The sequence below is a fragment of the Meleagris gallopavo genome, chromosome 4 (assembly GCF_905368555.1).
Source record: "Meleagris gallopavo chromosome 4, MGAL_WU_HG_1.1, whole genome shotgun sequence".
Taxonomy (NCBI): Eukaryota; Metazoa; Chordata; class Aves; order Galliformes; family Phasianidae; genus Meleagris; species Meleagris gallopavo.
The window spans coordinates 355,806-377,206 of NC_139407.1; the positions used below are offsets into that span (position 1 = coordinate 355,806).

The following is a 21,401-nucleotide window of genomic DNA, read 5'->3' on the forward strand; positions in this document are numbered from 1 at the left end:
TGAAGTCAGAGGATTTAACAAAGAAACTGTTTTGCAGTCTCTGACGTGAGACTAAGACAGTCCATAAATTTGCGTTCTTTCAAGGTTTGATGTTGTTTTTTGGTTGTTTTTCATCTTTGTTTTTGCTGTGCTGTCTGCATCTGCACTGTCCTTGGTTTCTGCTGAGAATTTTAGCAGAGGTCCTAATTACTCCTGCTTATCAGCATTTCTGTGCTGAAGATCATGTCTGTTAGGTGATGTCTTCGATTAACTTCTCGAGATACGAATGGCTGTGTTCCTTCTCCTACCACACATGCACCGTATCCCTTGTCTTACTCTAGAGTTGCTGTTCTATGTCCGATGATCCAATGCTTCTAGAAATGAGCTTAACGGTAAGAATGGAAAATGCCCAACAAGATTTTGTGGAGCAAAGACAATACTTACTGGAGAATCTTTTTGTAGTTTATGTAGCAATGGAAAAAACGAAGACTTCAGGTAAGTCCTAAATATGACTGTTAATTGTGATACAGTAGATTTTATATGTATTATAATCTGATGTGCTAAATTGAATCAATTTCAGTGACAGTCTGAATTTTGCAAATAAGGATAAGAAAATTGGCTAAATGCAGCATTAGCAGCCCCTTGCTTAGGGCAAAGTTACTCAAAGCGCAACCCTCTTTGTAAGGGTACAGACTTTAAACTTCATCAGTTTCATTCATATTTTCCCCATGCTTTTACATCTGCTTGAGCAGTGTGAAAAGATATTGTGGTTATTTGATTTTTTTTCAACTGTTTCTAATTTCCCTGTAACTAAATTAACAATAATGGGCCTACGAAAGCAGAATGGTTTGTACGCTACTGAGAATAGTGTCTGTTGTGGAAAGTGGGATGATGTGTGCATCGTTTGTTCTTTCAAGCTAAAATTCCACAAGCAAAACAATCAGCTCCTCGCAGTTCTTTCTCCTGTGTTTGATGTGTGGATGAACAAATCTTATAAATGAAAGGTTTTCAAGTATTTATAGAGCTTTAAGGTCTGTTTGGATAGTCCTTCTTAGACATTTCTGCCAGTTCTACTTTCTGGTTGAAGAAGACAGAACTGCCTAAGAATCTAGATTACGATAATATTTTTTTAACACACTAGTGAAAACTGGTGAAAAGAATATGATCTTTTTGTCTTTTGGGAAGTTCTGATCGGGGTCTGATCACAGTATATGCTATTCTCCCTGTGCTTATTCTGTGATGTGATATTTACACGAAACTGATACCCAAAAACCCGCTGTAAGCCTATTTTCCCTGCTTGTGGGATACTGGTACTTTATGTTGAATTGTGGATGTATGTTTATTCTGGTGCTGGTAGAATTTTCACATCTGTCATGTCAAGGGTGTTTGCAGTTAGTACTTCTGACAGTTAAAGTAGTGGGGGTGTGTTTATAAGGCTATTCTCTATTAAGTACACCACATTTATAAATACTCACTGAATTGGAGTTTGGTTATATAATCCCTTGGACTTGATGTCAGTGGGGAAAATCCAAGTTTTTTTTCTATCAGTACTGATTTTTTTTTTTACTTTAAATCAAGAGAATGGCACAGTATTGTCCTTTTGTGTTAGCCTGTGTTTACTTACATACTTATATGTATATACTTATTATTACATACTTATAAGCAAAAGCAAGAACTCAGTCCTCCTTTCATGGAAGAATTAGGACCACCCTGGTGAAATAGCTATGTCTTGTGCTGTCTTGTGGCCTTTTCCAGGTCTTTGTAGCATCCTGTGACTGGGAACAGAGCTTCAGCAAGGGCAGAGGTGGTTACCAGTACCTCCATTCTGACCTACTGGCTGGTGAAAGCTGGGTTATATCCATCTGCTTTTACTCTGGGTAGCAAATTGCCAGATGATAGGACTGTTCCTGTTTTAAGCCCAAAAAGTGTTAAGTGCTGAATCTGGCTTTGCAAAGACAGCTGTTGCATGGAATGCTTTTTAAATTTAATTAGGACTGCTTCTAATGTGAGTGTCCTACTCAGCAAGAGTGCTTCAATCCCTGGTGAGCTTACCTTAGTATTCATTCTTTTGAGCAGGGGATTTCACGGTGGATGTGTACGTCTTGCACTCTGGGAACAGCCGTGTGCATATACAGGTAATTATAGGCTTCAGGTGGTTGTATTTTAGGGTATTGAATTTGATTTGAGAATTAATTAGACAACTGGCATAATAGCAGGTTGATCTTGGTGGCAAATATCACATTTCTATATTTCTAAATTGTGCCCAGGCATCTAGCAGATATCTTAGGGAATCTACTTTTGGTTTGGTGATGGATTTTTCCTGTTAAAGACATAAATGCGATTCACTAGAATAAAAATCCAAGGACTCTGACTTAGAAGTTGTGAGAAAATTGCAGATAATGGCTTGGAAATGTGACAAGAAGATAAACTAACATTGGAGCTACAATAATAATAATAGTAGTGCTGCAGAGTTCATTGTGTCTTGTTCTCATGCAGGAAATAAGGCAGTTGTCGCAAAAAGACAGAACAGCTGTGAAATTTGAGCCAGTACTGCTGTCTTCATCATGTACTAACTTTACAAAAGTTGCTTCTATTTCTTGTGAAGGTACAGTATGCATATATTTATAGATAATGATTAGGTAGGATTTGATTATAAAAAGCAGTAGGTTTTTTTTTTAGCAGGTAAACTGAGAAAAATCTTAATATTTGAGGTGCATAAATTCATTTTGCTAATCATTTCCACCATTTTGTGTATATATGCTGATTTTTGTGCTGATTTGAGTCTATAAGCAATATATAATTTTCAAAAAGGGGAAGAAAACATTCACTGAAATTATTAGCTGATTTTAAAATAAGCATGATTATTGTTTTTTTTTTTGTTTGTTTTTTCAACATCCTTTTATAACTGGTGGTTATTTTCTGTTTCCAGTATATTTTCTGAAAGACTATTGCGTTTGTGTAGTCATTTTCTATGACATTTCTTGGCAAAGTCATTGAAGAGGCTTTTGCCCGAGACTAGGCATGTTGTGGAAGAGCAAAGATTAAAACAGAGACATTTCTGACTGCAGGCAGTTTCTTGTTCTGACCACTAGACTGCAGTACGTAAACTTACTGTGTTACTGAAACAGGCTGTTTTCATAATGACATGGACACTTGTTTTTCCTAATCAAATAAAGTCAAGTAAGGAAAAATGAGGGACTACATTAAGTGATTTTTTTTCTTATTTTCAGAAGGCTTTTGCTGAAAGGAGGCAGTGTGTTATGATAAATGAGAATGCTCTGCTGGTGACACATCGTTAAGATAGGTCAGGTTACTCTTAGCAGCCTTGTTGCGTGCTTTTTGAAAGTGTTGGGCATTTTAAATTCTTAAATTGATGTTTTGATCCTCTGAGAATTAGAACATAACCACTTAGTTTCTTTTTTCACCTGCGTGAAAAGTGAATGTTCCCCTTTCTAGTGTTCTTTGAAGTCCTCGTGTGAAAACCATTGCAGATGTGCATTTATCCTGCTGGCTGATGATGTGTTCTCCTGTGTCTGTTCTTTACCCAGCTGCATTCTGTGATGATGCAAGGCCTTACTCTAATGACAAGAGGAATAGCATAGTGGATGGCATTACAGCACTACAAGCCTGCCTTTCCTGTCCCGTGACGGAAGGGTAAGTTAAGAGTGAACTGTTGTTTGCCAGCGTTTGTTGATATTGCACAAATATTGTGGACTACTTTTAGCTACAAAGTTAGTTTGCTTTGTCATGGAGTGATTTCTAAGGACAGCGAAGATGCTTTTTCCTGTTGTTGCTGTGTCATTTGCCAGAACGGAACTGTGGTGTTTCAAGTGATAAGTCTTGTATTTTTTAGACATATAGTTTCAAGAGGCATTTAGAAAAAATGCCTTAACAGCTTGTATCGTATAAGGTTGCTTGGAGTCTGTGATAATATTTGCACTGTCCTTGTTCTTCCAATGCAGAAGCAGAATAGTGATAGAAAAATCAGGAAACTCTTCAGTTTTCTTTTGCCAATTTCACCCCAGCTTACCTTTGTGGTAAACAAAGCAATAGGTGATGTTGTGTTATGACATTTGTAAGTATTCTAATGGAAACTGCTTTATCCTTAAAACCTTAAGACAGCCACTGTTCAAGAACAGTACAGTTAGTGTGTGGACTGATTGTGCTCAAGGACAATTGCAGTTGTATTTATTCTGTATTTACTTGCAGGTATTTTGATATCGATCCTTCTGCAACAATGTTTCATATTGAACCACACCATAATATTTCAGGATTTTGGTCCATATGGTTTACAAACAACTTTGAATTCAGCATTGAACTGAATGAAGTCTACATATCCGGAGAAACAAAGAATGTCTTAAAGGTGAGTTTTATTTCAGCTTCATGCAGTGCTTTGTCCTTGATTTGAGAATTTGGTCCTTTGACATACAGAGTACATTCTTTTGAAAGACTCTGTGTTCTCAATGCTAATTGAAATTGGTAGCTCTGAAACTTAGGTCCTGAGAAGCCCAGGCTCTCAGTGGATATTATTATTATTAAAAGTTGCTTTTGTTTTATTTGTTAGCAACTGTTTTTTAATTTCAGTTGCAGCTACAGATGCATCAAATTATAGACCATTGCTCTGTTCTCAGAATTGTTGTTGTTTGTGCTCTATAGGACTAAGCATTTCTTCATTGGCTGCAGTGGAAATCTTTAGTACGTGGATGAGCTTTGAAGTTTAGAAGTCAAAATCAATAATTTACTTGTGCAATGGCTTGATTCAATCCAGACAAAACAGATTTATGAGTAAGCACACAATGTAGGCATCTAATTGACCATTTGTATATTTAGATAGGAGACTTTCGTGTGTGCACTGTATGAATCACTTATGGGCATGTGTGCATTAACAGCAAAAACACAAAGGCACTGCTTGCTCTAAAATATTGTTCCAGTTTTAATTCAAGTGTTTTTGGTTCTTTCTAGATTCTGAACTTTGCTGAGCCTTTGACCCTATCTCCAGGCTGTTGGAATGTATTTTCTTTGAAACTTGATGTGAAAAACAATGTAACAAATGTGCTTTCTAGTATTTGTTTGGCCACCAGTGTGGGAGTGATGATTGAAGTACCTCTGCAGATATTTTCGACTGTGTCCAAGGTATTGTATTTAGTTGTGCTGAATGATTTTTAGGTGCTGCAGATCAAATTGTAGCAGCCTGCTTCTTTGGTCAGAAATTTGCCTAACAGGCAAATAACAGTCCTGAAAGAAAAACTAATTCTGTAGCTGGAAAGTTAAACCCTCAGTATTAAATAGTGATGGAATTACATTTCTCTGGGCTACCTGAATTCTCTTCCTTGTCTCATCCAAATTATGCAGTAGGAAACAGAAATTTCTCCTGTTTGCTTTTGTCATGTGGTCAGTGGATTGTTTTGGTTTGTTTCTCCAGCAGGCAGACCTTCATTTTGAAGCCGTTGCCCGTTGTGATATTCAGTGTTACCTAGGAAAGTCTGATTCAGGTAGGCTTGTCTTGACTTTTTTAAGCATGCAGTGGCAGTTTTGTAGCAGGCCTTATATTGAGATTGTTAGTACAAGTCCTGTATTCTTTAAAAACATATGCTTTTCTGAGACTATCACCCATATGGTTGACTCTGAGTAACCTGTTGTGAGTATACTATGCAATTTTTCAGATCTCTAATTCCATAGCAGTCAATAAACTATTGTTCTGTTATAACACAGTTTTGGACTTAACAATATTTAAGACTGTTCTGTAAATTCTTAATGGAGGTGTATTGCTCCTTGTTTTCTTGTCACATCCTTCAGAGGTGATCAGGTACAATGATTAAGCTGTCAACTAGCTCAAGGAGAGTTTAGAAAATGTGTGCCACCTGGATCCATACCCTGGAAATTCTGTGCTGAAAAAGCAAACAGACAAAAAACAACCATGTTGACCAATATCCTGACTTTAGCCAGAGTTAAATTTGAGTGCCTTCTCTGTGCTTCTCGTAGCAATAGTTTCATAGGTTCCTGCAAAAGACCAATTATCAGCCTTGGAAAACAATACCAAAAGCTGTGTTCTGTAAAACAAAGTAATGATGCTTTTCTCTCTGCAGCTGAGGAATCTCAGCATAGCTCCCAGTGTTGCAGTGTTTTAAGTACCAACTTGGCAGTTAGGAAACATAATGTTAGATGATATATGGACATGGTTCTGCTTGAAGAATGTGTAATTTGATGAAGGCTGATTCAGAGTAGTGCATTTTAAAATTTTTTCATTTCTTCTTAAGAAGGAATTTCACTGAAAAGCTGGGTACCACAGGCTTTTAAATGTTTGTGTCCTCCTGAACGTAATTTCAAGGCGATGCTTTCTTGAAATGTGTTTTTGTATGAGGTTTTGAAGAGGGCAAAGATTAAAAGGAGATTTGAGGTGACAAGTATGTGGCTTGAGGAATTACTGATACATAGGCACATTTTGGAAAACATCTTGAAAGATCTTTTAAAATAAAATTGAGTAAAAGAATATTGCTAATGTAAGTAAGTATTCAATGCTTTCTTACTTTCCACTCTAATAATACACGTAATCAGATCTTTTTTAGGGGCGCTCTATTTCATAATTTAGGGTACTCATACATTTAAAATAGAAAAGTCTAATGCACATGCCTGAAAATACTGACCTGAACAACCTTTCAACAATTTGTCATCAGTCTCAATTGGTTATTTTAAACACTGAGGGCTGTACAGTAAGTTATATTTTGTACTTTCAAACTAAGCTGGTTTGGTTTTCTTTTGTAGAGTTCTGTGTAAGGACTACTGATACTATAATGACTTTTCAGTAGCAACTGTTAGAAACAGCAACAGTATGAAAAAAATATGAAAAACCTGTTATCGTTTTAGCAAATCTACTTTGGCAGAGGAGTCTCTCTCTGGACCGTTCAGCCTGGGATGTGGATTCTGAGCTGGCAAGTGAGCTTTATGAAAGATGGCAAAAAATAAGATGCGGGGAAGCCTGCAGGTTGGTACAGAATCTGCTGAGTTGCTTAATTCAAACCAGTACAATGATGTAAGAAAATATAAATATTCTGAAGCATTCCTAATTGAAACAAATGTTTTAGGCCTTGCTATACCCAAATTAGTTATCTAGAAGCCTCTGGAGTTTCAGAGCATCCCAAACATTCCTAGCATCTGTTCCAAGGCACTGTCAGTGATAGAAAACATTTCAGGTGCCTGAATTTTAGAATGTAACTAACGTTTTGGTTGTGAGCTCCGCCGTAGCTACTCAGTTTTAAAGCAGTCAAAGCACGTTTTACCTCATCAGTTATGGAGCTGTGCAAATCTCTTGTCAATGGGTCCCATAGCAGCATTCTCAGGATTAGGAGCTTTGTACAGCTTTTCAGACTTTTAGTCCTCAGCCTAATAGATGCTACATGTTGAATTACTGTGTCTGAGCAATTCATGTAGAGACAGTGCATCAGTGATATCGGCACCTTTCTAGAATAGAGAGGCAGGGCTGTGAAAACTAGTCACTGTGTTGCAGATAGAAAAGAGGAGGCAGAAGGACACATAAATTACGCTGTCTTTGACTAGGTTTACAGGTTGATTGGCTTTATTTTGTGAAGAATGTTTTTAAAGGAGAGATTAGTTGATGTCCTGGCTAATTATCATCTTCTGTTTTTTGATTAAAAAATAAATAGAGGGAGCAAGAGGTGGAGGGGGGAAGGAAAAAAAAACAACAATGAAATAACCAAATCTTTTTTGATTTTTACCAATAAAGCAGGAGAAGCATTCTGGGATCAACTCGCTTGATTCACCAGAAGCAGCCTGAAGAGGAGGTGTCGTTTGCCTTTTTCTTGCCGAGGTTGACTGCAGAGCCCAGCCTTACGCTCAGCTTCAATGCCACAGCAGTTAAAAGTAGCGTGGTGAGAACGGTTGTTCTTTTTCTCAGCTGATAAATGTTTGCTTCCTTAAAGAATGAGGTCTGCAGTTAATGTTTGGTGATGCTTAGCATTTTCAAACTGCTTGTAGACTGATGTTTTGAGATCTTCATGCAAGTCCACTGTAGGACACCACGTTTGTTTATCCCTTTGGTTCTCTAAGTTCTCGAGCTACTCACTTGTAATATTTTAATATGAGAGAGGAGTGTAACAATCAATGTTGACAATTATGAACAAGTGTTGAAGTTTTCTCACATCAAAATCCAAGTAAAAGGGTTATTTTGAAGGGGGAAGAAGTCTATATCTTTGCACATGTAGGTCTTCATGCACTGTGAACTGTTTCTGCAGTTGAAGACATTGTGAAGATGTCCTATTCCATGCAGTTTTGTACATGCATGGATATATTAAGACTAAAGACAAGTGAAAGTCCCTTGAAAACTCAGCTCATATTATTAACGCTGACTTATTATCAAATATGTAGTTTTTAACTTTTTCCATCCCTACTTTTTAGGTAAAGTATTTCATACTGAGAAATCCTTCATCCTTTCCAGTTGCACTGCAGCTTCTGCCACTCTCTTACTACCCGGATCCCCAAGCTTCACTGAGTCTGCTCAGCAAATGGTAATTAGTATAACTGTCTCAGAATACTGTTTTTTCTTTTCAAAATTGTATTTGCTTTATGATTGATGCTCGTTATTTGTTTAAATTTTTCAAAGCATAAGCTGTGTAGGGATCATTTTCTTCTCCTTTTTGTAAGGTACAGTCATGTTCAGAGCATCTCCATTTGCTCTTTTTATTGACTTGGTGCATTACACAGTCAGTGCCAAACTGAGCATGTTTTTAGCAAATTTGTCTGCCAGCCACAAACTATAATTGATCTTTTAAGATTTGAGGCTTAGTGCAATTTTGTGCTGGCTGCCCAGGTGAGGGGAGCAACTCCCACATGTGGGAACGTGTAGCTCCCAGCAAAGCTGGTTGAGAAGCATATGGTCTCTATAGACTGTGGTTGGTAAGAGAAAAGAAACTGAACCTAAACTATAAGAAAAAATGTTTTTCTTTTTTTTTCTTTTTTTTTTGTGAAAGCCCTTATATGAGGCCCTAGTCTCTATGTAGCTGCTTCCCTAACATCATTTATTTGTGTATTTATTTGCATATATATGTATATGTACACACACACACATATGTGTATATGTATATAGATATACACATAAATAACTGCACATGTTTGCATACTAAGTATAATTTCCACACAGACTCTTTATAGTTGCTTGAGATGACATGTTCTCTGTATTTTGACACTGATTTCAGTAGATTGCCTAGGTTTACTAGCGGTTGTGTTCACTAACTGGTTCTTTCCAAACTAATGTCATAAAAAGTTGCGACAAGTGAATTTGGACTGGAGGTCCACTAATCCTCTATGACTTAGATTTTTTTTTATTGGTTTTCTTACATCTCTTCTTAGTGCCTTACATACCAAATGCTTAGAACTTGCTTTCAGACACAGAATAAGTTCCAGTAAGTGGTTTTGATTTGCAAAGTACATGAAAGAATACATGAGTATGTCCCAAATTCTGATCAGAAAAAGAATCATACAAGTAAATTATTAATATTTGATGATTGTTTCTCAACAGTTACATAGCAGAAAAGCTGTGGGATATTTCTGCTTATGTACAGCAGGAAATTGTCTTAATTGTGATCTTTTGCATGCTGAGAGAACTGAAATACCCAGGCAATTTTGTTTTCTAAGCACATGCAATTCACATAAAACTGATCTGCATAGTATTTTGTTAAAATGCAGATCTACATTTCCACAGTATTTCACATCTCCCAAAGTGCAATTGTAGAAGTATTATTTTTTTCAGGACAAATGCCAGCCTGTGAGAATAAGTCAGTGTAGTTCTGACAGACTAGGTTTGAAGTGCTTAATTTTTTGTTTTGGTTTATTTAGGTTTGGCATAAATATTCAAGCTATTAATTTCACCACGACTGAGTTCAAGCTCATGGATGAATATTCTCACAGGGTAAGATGTTTAATTTCACTAGAGGAAGTGATCTGACACACTAGTTGCATTACAACTGAGTTGTTAACAAGTACTATTTAAAAGAATGTAAATGTGCTTTCTCAGTATTCTGTCAAGCTTGTGTTTTTGCAGTCAGTTTCTTTCCAGAATTTGAGTCTGTTCTCCAAATTGAAGACAACTGTGGAGAACCTGTGCATGCATGTGTTGAAAAGGCCACAGTTTGCATTCTGTCTTGAGACTTCAGTTTAGCCCCAGGTTGACCAAGTAGTACAAGGTTTTTTGTGTTGGTGACCTCAGAAGATAACAAATAATCTTTTCACTAGAAGGAAATACTGTCCAATAGCTCAAGGATAGGGAAAGCTGCATTTCTGTGCTTCATCTCAGTCTCACTGCAACTTCTAGGTTGAGGTTGGAAAGTCATAGCTGTGTGTGGTTCCCATTACCTCACTTTTAACACAAACATAGTGATGCTTAACTGTACTGCATGCCAGTGCTGATCTGTGATTGTGCCCCAGGTCTTCTGTCATGGATAGCAGCTAAACGATGTGCTGCCAAGGATGCTGGCATAATCTGACTACCAGAGTACTGTCCAGGGTATCAGCAAGAGTTTATTCTTATGTTTTGTATAGGGCAATCTGATCTAGTATTTGATCTAGCAGCTGGCAGCTCTGCCTGTGGCAGAGAGATTGCAATTGGATGATCCTTGAAATCCCTTCCTATTCAAGCTGTGCTATGATTCTAATTTGTGCAAAAGTCTGGAACTGACATTTGGTCCTTACTTTTTGTGCATGCTACAGCTGTCTCTTTAATGCTCTATGTAAATGCAATTAAAGGTTCCTAGCTTTTAAAAGCAAAAAGAGTCTGCTGCACTAATCAAAGCTGACCTTTGTTTTTTGGCAACAAAAATAGTGTTAAAACCTCTATGTTAGTGTGTATGTTGCCTGTATTTCACGTAGGGACTTAAGAATCTATGGGTGTACCAAGTTACTTGGTATGTATGAATATAAGATGGAGCTTGTCTTGTTGTTAGCCAAATGACTAGTTGTTAATAGTCATATTTTTTAACATGTTCTCATTTTCCCAATCACTTTAAATACACATGTGATGAATAGTTAGGCTTACATTTGAGTGCAGGCACATCTGTATATGCAGTTACAGGGTGAAATTTGAAAACGTATGTGTTTTGCTTCTAATGAATATTAATTGTTAAATACAGGCTCTGAAACTTTTATAATGTTCTTTTTTTTTTTTATTGAATAGACTAAGAATAAAAACATCTTGGACTAGAACAGATCAGAAAAGCTACTAAGGCTTCAGCTATGAATTTTAAAACAACCAAGAAAGAGCCCATTTTGTAAAGTTTATAGTGGTTTTTTGTGCTATTGGTTTCTCATCTTGCTTTCCTAAGAGGAGATCCACAGTTCTGGAATTGAAAGTTTCAGCATAGTTCTCTCTCTCTGCTCCTCTCCCTGTCATTATCTTCTCTTTTTTTTTTTTAAAGGAAAAGAAGTGAAGAGCAATATTGAAATGAAAGTATATATATTTTTATGCTATTTCCAGTCTCATCAAATGTGTACTAGAACTGATCTTCAATTAGTGTGGTAAAGAGTTCACTTTAGCTTGTTTCTGGTAACTCAGAATGATTAACATATTTGCCAACAATCTGTTTCTCGCTTAAATCAAGTTGCAAGCTCTGTGCCAAGGGGAGCACAGCTTATTCAGTATGCTGTCAGTTCTAGTTGTGTTGTGAAGTGTTTCAGCACTCCTTAAATATGAGGGATGCCATGTAATTTCTTTACCATCTGAACAAATAAAGACTGTTTTAAAAAATAAATTACTACATTTGTCGTAGGAAGTGTAGTAATATGAATTCTTGCTCAAATAAATAATCCTATCTGATGTTTATGTTATCAGATTGAAAGTTATTAGTGCAACAAGTTAATTAGCATTTGTCACACCTTGCCAGAAGTATCTTGTGCTAAGTAAAGAGGTGGTATTTTGTTTTATTGGTATCTTTTAACATCTGTGTTTTCTATGACTAAATAAATGCATTTTTGTTTAACAGAATGCACACCAAGAGGATCTCATCAGCAAGAAACACAGTTCTGAGCTGCTTCAGTTAAATTTGCAACCACTGGAAACCAGAAAAGTTGGTGTAATTTTTACACCAGTTGACTACAAAAGAGTGGCTTCCATTATTTTGATCAGGTAAGCCAGGTTTCACTTTTGAGAAGCAAACAAATCAGAGAGCAAATGATTTTTCTGCATTGTGAAGACAAATGGACCAAGTTTGACAGTCAGAACGCCTACAGTTTAATGGAAGTTGCTTGGAAGGTTCTTGTGCCTTAAATTTAGGTCATTATAAAGTGGAACTTCAGCTTTTCTTTCTTTTTTGGGGATCACTGGGTTAGAAAATACATATGAAAGTGTACTGTGCACATAGCCAAGGCAATTTTTCACTCAGCAGATCAATAGCATTCTCATGTTGGGTGGCTTTGCTACTTTAAACGTTACTCCTTAGTGATAGGATTTAAATACCATATTTGAAAGAGGTTATTGGAAGAAAGCAATCATTTTTTAACAGGTGGCATTGTTGATAGTGGCTGTGGTCACAAAACTTGTTACTTCATTTTTTAATTGGTGATGGTGAATGGTTTCTGGGAGAGCTGTTTTTATGGGAAATCAATCCAGGTGTGGCCAGTGATTGTTACTGACACACTGTTGTCTTTGTTGTTGGCATCTAGATAGCAAAGCCATGATCTTGCAAACTTCATTTATGTCTTAATGACTGATTGCTTGATTTTTATATTGTGGCAGAAACAACTTGACTGTTCTGGATGTGGTCAATGTAGAGGGCTATGGAGCCAGAGAATTACTTAAAGTAGGGGGAAGACTGCCAGGTGCAGGAGGATCTCTTAGATTCAAGGTTCCAGAAGCTACGCTGATGGACTGCAGACGACGTGAGTAAGAAGAAGCAAGTCTCTGATTTAGTAGCTGACTGTGTTACTTCAAAGTGGCATTGAAATGGTGCAATAATGTTAAACAAATGGAATATTGAAGTAAAAAAAAGCTGAAGAGTGATCATGAGAGGTGTAGGTTCTGGTGTAACTAGCCTCAGCCAGTGTTTTGAGACAAGTTCTGGGATTAAACTGCTGCAAAACAGTCTTTATTAAAATGTTGGTCACTTCTGAATATTTAATTGGAGTGAAAGTAAAAATAGTTTATTTCTGATCATGAAGGAGTTTTTTAAGACTGTACAATAATGGTTCTGTTGTTTTGTTTGTTTAAGAACTGAAAGACAGCAAGCAAATTCTGTCCATCACGAAGAACTTCAAAGTAGAGAATATTGGGCCTCTTCCTATAACAATTTCATCAATGAAAATCAATGGTTACAGTTGCCAAGGATATGGATTTGAGGTGTTAGACTGTCAGGAATTTTTTCTGGCTCAGAACTCATCACGGGAGATCAGCATCGTGTAAGCACAAAGAAATTTGCTGACTAATTAACTTAATAGGAAATTTAAAATAGTTTCAGTAACAGACACTCCAGTAATGCACACATGCACACAATTTGAACTTTAAAAATGTTTCATAAGCATTTCCTCTTTTCAAGTGAATAATATAATGATGCTTATAGTAGTTCATTGTTAAAAAGCAGCACACATGCTTTTCTCTGTGTTATGAAGTAATAAGCAAAAACAAGAGTTGTCACAGTGAATAAAGAACGGTCTACCAATGACTCTCTTTTTCATTCTTTGTTTTTCTTCAGTTTGTCCTAAGTAGCCTGACTACAATCTGGTCATGTTTATCTAACATTGCACATAGGTCTAAAACTGGTTCTTATTAAAATCCTGTTGAGTTAGTCATGGCTTAAACATAAGGAAGAGGTAGCATTATTGTATTACAGTAGATATGGTTATGTAGACAATGAGCTTCACTTCTGGTGATTAGAAAGGCAAGTCACACCTTTTAGCAGTACACATGGCAGCCAAACAGAATATTGGGACGGGGCAGGGAAATTAGTGGAAGAAGGGCAAAATCTGATGTTTTCTTCCCCTTTCCCCATCTTTCTAACTTTCTAGACTTACCCTAGAACTTGACCCTTTCCAAACTGGCTGTCTGTACACTTAATTGTGCTTTTGATAAGAGTGTTTCAATTAACATGAGTTGGTCATCTTGCACTTTCTTCAGAAAAGAAAAATGAGTTACTGTAATGCGTTAAATGCATGTGTCCATGTGGACATTGCACATATTTTACTCCTTGAGGATGAATACAAAGTCTTACCTCTGTTAGGTGCTAATGCATTCTGTGCAGTTTTAAGCAGACAGTGGTCATGTACTTTATTGTATTTTTTTGTGTTATTAAAGTAAAAGTCATGTTGTATTTTGTTGTATCAGCATGAGTTCAGAAAATGAAATTTAGTCCAGCAATGGAAGAATAACACCAGCTCTGTCTCCTTTCCTGACAGATTCACTCCTGATTTTACATCTTCGTGGGTAATCCGGGAGCTTACACTGGTGACTGCTGCTGATCTAGAGTTTCACTTCACGCTTAATGTGACTCTTCCTCACCATTTGTTACCGCTCTGTGCAGATGTGGTGCCAGGACCCAGTTGGGAGGAGTCTTTCTGGAGGCTCACTGTCCTCTTTGTAAGGTAGTGTGTTCAGAGCCACTGGTGGAAAATCAGCAAGCAATTCTGACTTCTAGATGTGAGGATGGGGCCTGGATCTCTGCTACATCTAAGTCTGTGATAACTAGTGTGATCCAGTAGTCTGTGATAGTGTTCACTAGCATTTCATTTTGCTCCTCTTGATAAACTCCCATGTTAGGGTTGGAAGGAAGGGTTGGGTGTCCTGTCCCCCCCACAGGAATAGCTAGTGGGTATTCTTGTTGCTAGGAGACTTGCTCCCCAAGTAGAGGTGCATGTGGAACCTGTTAATCTCTAAATGTCAGCTGTAGAATTGAGTGAACTGATGGCTTACTTTAGAATATTCTGATAAATTAACATGAATTTAACTTATGAAGTTTCAGGCAACTGAGTAAGGACCTACTTTTCCTTGTGCTTCCTTCCTCTTGTCACCTACTGACAGCAGAAAAATTATTAGTCTTATGTTAACTGGCTCATTGCTTGGTCTTGGGAAACTGTTTTTTAGAGTCCTGTACCGTTAAGAATTCTGCTCTTATGCTTTCTTTTTTGTCTTGCTTTGTAACCTTTCATACTGTGTACTGTGATTTGAATGCTCTGCTTGTGACAGATAATTTCTGGTGCTTTCATTGCACAAACCCTGAATTCCTGCAATCAGAACTGGCAAGCACTGAGCATAAATATCATGATAATAGATATGCTGCACAGTTGAGATCATGTTGTAGACTGTGGCTCTGTTTGCACTGATGTTTGACGAGCAGCCAGCAAAAACGACCATGTTACGTGGTTCTAGACGCAGCAGAAAGATAGTATAAGGGTTTAAAAACTCAGTAGTTTTTCATTCTGTTGTCTAGCTGACAAAGGTTGTACTATATGAAAAGTGATTTGATGAATTATGGAGATTTTTGTTCTAATCAGTCTGTTTGTTGCAATTTAAACACCAGAGAAAACATGAGGACATTTTGCAGTCAGTTTTACCTCAGAAGAATGGTGGCATCTGCAGCCCATTTTATGTTAGTATTTCCTCTAAGAAACTAAATAGAGGAAGGAACAGTAGTAAATAAAAATAATGGCGTATCTATAGTGTATATATGGAAGGCACTTACTAGGTTAATATGCAATCATGCTATGATACATTGTCATACATTGTTGTAGCAAGACTTTTTTTCTAACTGGTCTTTAAATCACATTATAGCTTTCTCTTCTAGGATGAATTTTTTTTTTTTAGATTTTGTTTTCCTTGTAAAGCTCAAGATTGAGCTTTTTTTTTTTTTTTCCAGATAACAAGTAGAAAGAGCTGTAAGATTTAAAAAAAAAAAACAAACAACAAAACAAAAAATGCTATTAGGATTACTAGTTTGCACTTTCTCATCTGCATTCTTCCTTGAAATTGACTAACAAAATATTCGAAAAGTACGTCCTGTTACAACGTTCCTGTCAATTGTAGACACTGGTATTTGTTTTCTTCTTTGACAGTTTGTCCCTGCTAGGTGTGATTCTGATAGCCTTCCAGCAAGCCCAGTATATTTTAGCAGAGTTCATGAAATCAAGACAGAGACCAAATCCTTGTTCTTCATTGCAGCAGAACAACAACTCTGTTGATGTCATCAGCTCTGATTCTTACAAGTAAAAATAATTTTTCTTCATTCTTTCTAATGTGAAGTAGTGCTTTGCCTGCTAGTACTTTGATATTGCTGTGGGCTGCTTTAGATGAGATCCTGTTCTTTCAGAGTGTTTTCAATATCGCAGCATATGTTTATCTTCAGAAAAGAGAGATGTAAGAACTCGAGTTTATTCACCTTGTATATTGTTGGTAGTACATAGGGTAAAAATAGTGTGATGGAATTAATGGAAACACCATGTACAGCAGCCATGGAAAGCTAAGAGTGGAAGATAAAGTGAATGGTCCTCAAATCTGATCTCCCAGGTCTCTGAGCTTGGGCATTTGTTCAAGCACGCAAGTGTGTGTTTGAAGCACATACTTAGTCTTTCTCAGCTCCCACTGAAATCAGAAAGTGCTTGGCCGATGTGATATATTTTCTAGCTAGCACATTTTCATGGCTTGTGAATATGCCCCCTTTTATTACAAGAGTATACTATTAAACAATTCATGATTGCTTCATAAATTTAAAAAGCAACCGTAAAAAACAAACCGAGTCTCAATTAGATTTTGTTTTCTGCAGGGGCAGCTGTAAGACATTTATGGATTCCTATAGTTCCTCAGATAAAGGTAAAGGGAAGGGCTTCCTGTCTGTAGGCGCTACTTCTAGCCGAAGTCAAAATGCTGCAAAGAGAAGTCCTGCGACCTATAGCCACTCTCAGAAGAAACACAAATGTTCAGTTTACTACAGTAAGCAAAAACCAAATGCAGCAGCTGGCAGTGCCATTGCAACTACTGATGAGAAACAAAATCAGATTGTGGAGAACAAAATCTCAGCACCAAAAGAGGACATTTGCGCTGATGTTGTCAGTGAGAACTGGGTAACTCTAAAATATGCAAATGGCATAAATGTTAACAAGAATTTAACTCTTCCAGAAAACTTTCTTGGCAAAGAAGAAAGTGCACTAAACAATACAGTTCTCATTAAAAGTAGCTCTTCAGAGTGCAGTCTGAAGGAAGATCTTCAAACATGTATGTTTCCTAAGGAAACTAACCTTAAAGCTTCTGAAAATCTAGCTGAGCTCAAGGAACAGGAGTTCTGTCCTGTGAAGATGTCTAAGAAGCTACCTGAAAGTCACTTGTCAAGAAGTTCACCTCAGCAACAGCCGGAACTGCAAGAAATTTCTAAGAAGAATAGCGGTAATTAAAACAAAATTATCAGTTGCTGAATTAAGTTATTAAGTAAAGTATAAAGTTCACTGTGGTCAGGATTTCCTTTGTTTTAAGTCAAGGTGTGACATTATTTATGCGAGCAGTATGGTATTTTTGTTTACATTCCTAAGGAAATGGCTTGCTTTAAAAGTTGTTGCTTCATGAGTCATTAATTGTACTTGGTTTACAGATTCAAGCCTGTGCTGAAGCATTTTAATGGTTAAAATAATTGTTATTGATCTACTTTTAAGATGCGAATTGCTCTTATCAAATAGGGTTTCAGCAAGATAGTTGTGTGCTAAAGACTGCCATTTGCTGAAACTATGATGGTTCTGGTATGTCGCAGTTTACTTAGCAAGTGAGCCATAATGAAGGGGTTCCAGGCACTGCTGTAGTGTGTTGTTGCTACCCTGGACTGGTCTCTTACCCTTTGTGTCCTTAATTGTTAGATATGGCAGGCACAAGTTTGCTGTCTAATGCATATGGTGCTTGCATATTTATATGGAAGTGAAGCATTTTTAAAGCTCTAGTAGCCTTCCTTGCCTACTCAAGCAAGACAGGAGAGGGTGGATGAGATGCTATAGTTGGTTGGTAGGTAGGAAAATGTGAAAATGCTTGGGCATGCCTTTCACATTTGAGAAAACCAGTTCAATATGATAAGCAATTGCATTCCTTGTGCACTTTTCACAGCTGGTGTAGTCAGAGCTCAAGTTAGTTCTGTCCCGTGCAGTATTTCCAAGGTTCAGGCAGTGGACTGTGGTTTGTCTGGGCAGTTCAGTCAGCTGTTGAGAATTGCTTCCTCTTTCATCTATTTGCTTTTGTTCACAAGACTACACAAGAGTAATTCGTCTTTCTCACAAGACTCTCTATAAACTTCTAATGCTGCATCCATCCTAAAGAAAGGATGAATTGCCTTTATCTTTCCAGTGGACCCAGAGGACACACTAGAGACTTAAAGATAAAAAATATATATATTAAACTACCCTTTTTTGAAAAGTCTTTTCTCTGAGCTTGCAAGGTGTGTTTTTTTTTTTTTTTGTTTTTTTTTTTTTCTTTTTTAAGACCAATATTGTCTGGCTTCCAGTTCTACCTTCTAGACCCCATGGCTGGGACCCAAACCATTCAAATTCAAATGAGTAGAAACAGAGATTTATGTATGCCCACTAGTATGCATTGATACAGAGCCACTTGCTGCAATTGCTGTCAGAATGTTTGCACAAACATTAGCTTTGAATATTGAAGTGTTCAGCATCAGAGGCTTAAATATTCTGGAAAGCTCATGGTTTGGGAGCTTTCTTTGTTTGTTTGTTTTTTAAGATGTAGGCCAAAGTGAACTACAAAAAGAAAGCAGTGTGGATGCAGTTAGGAGCTCTTCTCAGGCAAACTCGTATTACTTTTTAATTGTAGGGAATAACCAGCAAGTGCTTCTCAGGAATGAAACAGAAAACTGTGAGACCTTAAAAAAGCAAATCAACATAAAGCCTTCCACTGAGAAAAAGATTAATAAGGGACGTAAAGAAGAGGAGAATACTTCTTTTGAGGTTTGTATTTCTGCTTTTTAAATTTAAAATGATCTTGTTATTTATTTTTGTGTATATGTATAGATATGTTTGTATGCATATGTAAAGAATATTACAGCCAGAGCCATAGTTTGAAATGTAAATCAGATGAATTTGGAAGAATGCAGATGTACTGTCTCACGTCCCTTGCATACTAATGCTGAGTTATAGAAAGATTAACAGTTTGGGTAAAAATTAAAGCAACCCTCACTGTGATGTTGGCTGCATCACAGGCAGACGTTTTCTCCTGTGTCATCAGAACAGGTAGGGATAGTCTGGAGTCTGATGTCAGATGTCAGCCACAGCAATGATGTCAGAGCATATCCTGGAGATGTGGGGATGGTCTGGTGGGGCCTTTCCGAATCTAGGGCTTTATGTCAGGGATTTGTAAGGAGAATAAAGCAAGCAGAAGACCCTTAGCAGATTTTGAAGCTGCTGAGAAGAATCATTCTACATCCCTAGTTTCTGAGCACAGGATAAACACAATGCATTGTACATGTATTGTAGACAGTGTAGGGAGTGAAAGTAGACATGAAAAAAGTGTCACCTGGAAATTAAGAATTAATAATTAACATCTAAGAGCTTGGTTTATGTTTGTGACCTGTTTACTAGCATTATAGTTGCATGACAGTAAGGTGTAATGAGGATTTGCTTACCATGTGTGTTTAGAAAAGACCAGGTCTAGTCTTGTTTTGGGAACTGTTGTTACAAACTCCTTTTCGTTTGCAGCTGATAGTGCTTGTTTGTTTTTCCTTGTGTTTCTTAAAGTCACTGTTATTTGTTGGTTAAGTTACCACATAGTTTCCTCAGTTTAATTCAGATGAATGCGCCCCCCCTACCCCCAAGTCACTGAGGAAAAGGAGGATTTATTGCTGCTGAACTTGCACACAGACTGCTCATAAATCTGGCAGATGTTTTTTTTCTTTTTCTTTTTTTTTTTTTTTAGCACATGGCGGATTTTGACTGCCTTCCTTTTTTCTCCCTGTATTTTTAATTTCCATGCAAGTCAGGGCTAGATGCTGTGAGGGTGAAATGTTAACTCTAGGAATTCAGAAACTTTTCTCTCATCATCTGTTGAAGGATGGATTCTTGGAAAGACTGATCAAGCTGATGGTGTAGGAAAGAGAAAGTGCTGTGGAAAGGCACTGAATCATACAGTAACTATGCAACTGGGTTGGGCTGTTTTGTCCAGAAAAAAATTATCTTGAAAATCTAATGGAGTTCATTTTATTGAGGTAACTTTGTTTTATAATGCATATATTCTCTTAGCTCTTTTTTTTTTTTTTTAATCTTCAGCAAGAAGATGCATTTAGGAAGAAGAAACCTCAAGAGAAGAATGAAGGAAATGTACCAAATACGAATTGGAATAGAAATAGAACATCTCGGAAAAATAAGAAAAAGAACGTTAATATACATACAAGGTATATGTTGCCTCACTGAGTCATGAAAAAATCCAGACTTGCAGTAATGTTTCCTCAGAGTTTTGCTGAGTTTTGCATAGTACGTTAGGCAGATTGCTTTATCTCTTTAAGCAAATACTCAGTAGTCCTGGCCTGGGGCTTCATTGCTAAGAATACACAGTATGAAATATCGCCAGCAAAATAAATATTTAACCATTTGTAAACCTGCATGTGAATAGACTCAGTCTACTACATAGCAGTGCTTGCTCTCTGCTGTGGCATGACATTTGCTGCCTCTAGATTTGGATGGCTAATGTTCTGTTATTGTACTGTGTGGGTAAGATCCAGCCATATTCTTTTTCTGTGAAAAAGGAAGACAAAGTTGTTCAAATTATTCCACCATCAGGCGAATCATCTGCTGTATAGTGTTACTTAGGGAATGTTTTTTCTGATAGTTTTGAGGGAGGAAGAAAAGAGACAATTGTATTTTTGAAAGTTATCTACCTCAGAGGAGCTGAGAAGTAACATCAGTGAAGCTTCAATGACAAGTGAAATTGTTAATTTGAAGGAGTTATTGTAACTTATAAACAAACTAATATCATTGTGGGAAGTCAGCATATGTAAAAGGCTTTGCAGGTAGGAAAGAGAAACAATGGAAGTACTGAAATTTGATGTCTATTCCTCAAACTGATTCACAGTTTTCTCATTTCTATGACAAGGATGTACCCATATCCTTCTTGTAGAAACTTGACAGCTGAGTTTTATTCCTTTTGCCTTAGTACTCTGGTTACTATATTGGCTCCAGATATTTCAGTTTGACTAGGAAAACCTTGAAATTACTTCACATTTCATAACCAGATCATTCTAGTTATAATTATGTCAGTGAAATAGATGTAGGGCACATTTTCCAGTCAACCTAGATCTCCATATAATGCTAGATTGTGTTAATTGCTGTAACGTATCAGTGCCTTCCTCATTAGAGAATGGAATTAATCTTGCATGCATTGCCTTGCTCTCCTCGAGGAGTCTGTGTGATGGAATATTGTGTTTTGGGGAAGCCTTAACAGAGAGTTTTAAGGTAAA

General features: G+C 37.1%; 1 protein-coding gene across 5 annotated transcripts in view; it reads left to right on the top strand.

Moving 5' to 3' along the window:
- The window catches only part of TMEM131L (transmembrane 131 like), a 69,785-nt gene that overhangs the window by 40,214 nt on the left and 8,170 nt on the right, over positions 1-21,401 (top strand). For 3 of the 5 annotated variants that reach the window (XR_014882799.1, XM_085221959.1, XM_085221963.1), the window contains 19 exons: positions 321-474; positions 2,056-2,114; positions 2,476-2,584; positions 3,528-3,633; positions 4,189-4,342; positions 4,942-5,112; positions 5,402-5,471; positions 6,844-6,961; positions 7,721-7,865; positions 8,392-8,501; positions 9,829-9,901; positions 11,967-12,109; positions 12,719-12,861; positions 13,191-13,377; positions 14,371-14,556; positions 16,024-16,173; positions 16,731-17,347; positions 18,767-18,900; positions 20,215-20,339. Coding sequence is in view for 4 of the 5 variants with exons in the window: in XM_085221959.1 (XP_085078085.1) it covers positions 321-474; positions 2,056-2,114; positions 2,476-2,584; positions 3,528-3,633; positions 4,189-4,342; positions 4,942-5,112; positions 5,402-5,471; positions 6,844-6,961; positions 7,721-7,865; positions 8,392-8,501; positions 9,829-9,901; positions 11,967-12,109; positions 12,719-12,861; positions 13,191-13,377; positions 14,371-14,556; positions 16,024-16,173; positions 16,731-17,347; positions 18,767-18,900; positions 20,215-20,339 (2,954 nt within the window). In the remaining variant the exon portion in view is untranslated. The remainder of the gene's footprint in view (positions 1-320; positions 475-2,055; positions 2,115-2,475; positions 2,585-3,527; positions 3,634-4,188; positions 4,343-4,941; positions 5,113-5,401; positions 5,472-6,843; positions 6,962-7,720; positions 7,866-8,391; positions 8,502-9,828; positions 9,902-11,966; positions 12,110-12,718; positions 12,862-13,190; positions 13,378-14,370; positions 14,557-16,023; positions 16,174-16,730; positions 17,348-18,766; positions 18,901-20,214; positions 20,340-21,401) is intronic. The other 2 variants (XM_085221960.1, XM_085221961.1) reach the window with 2 other exon arrangements.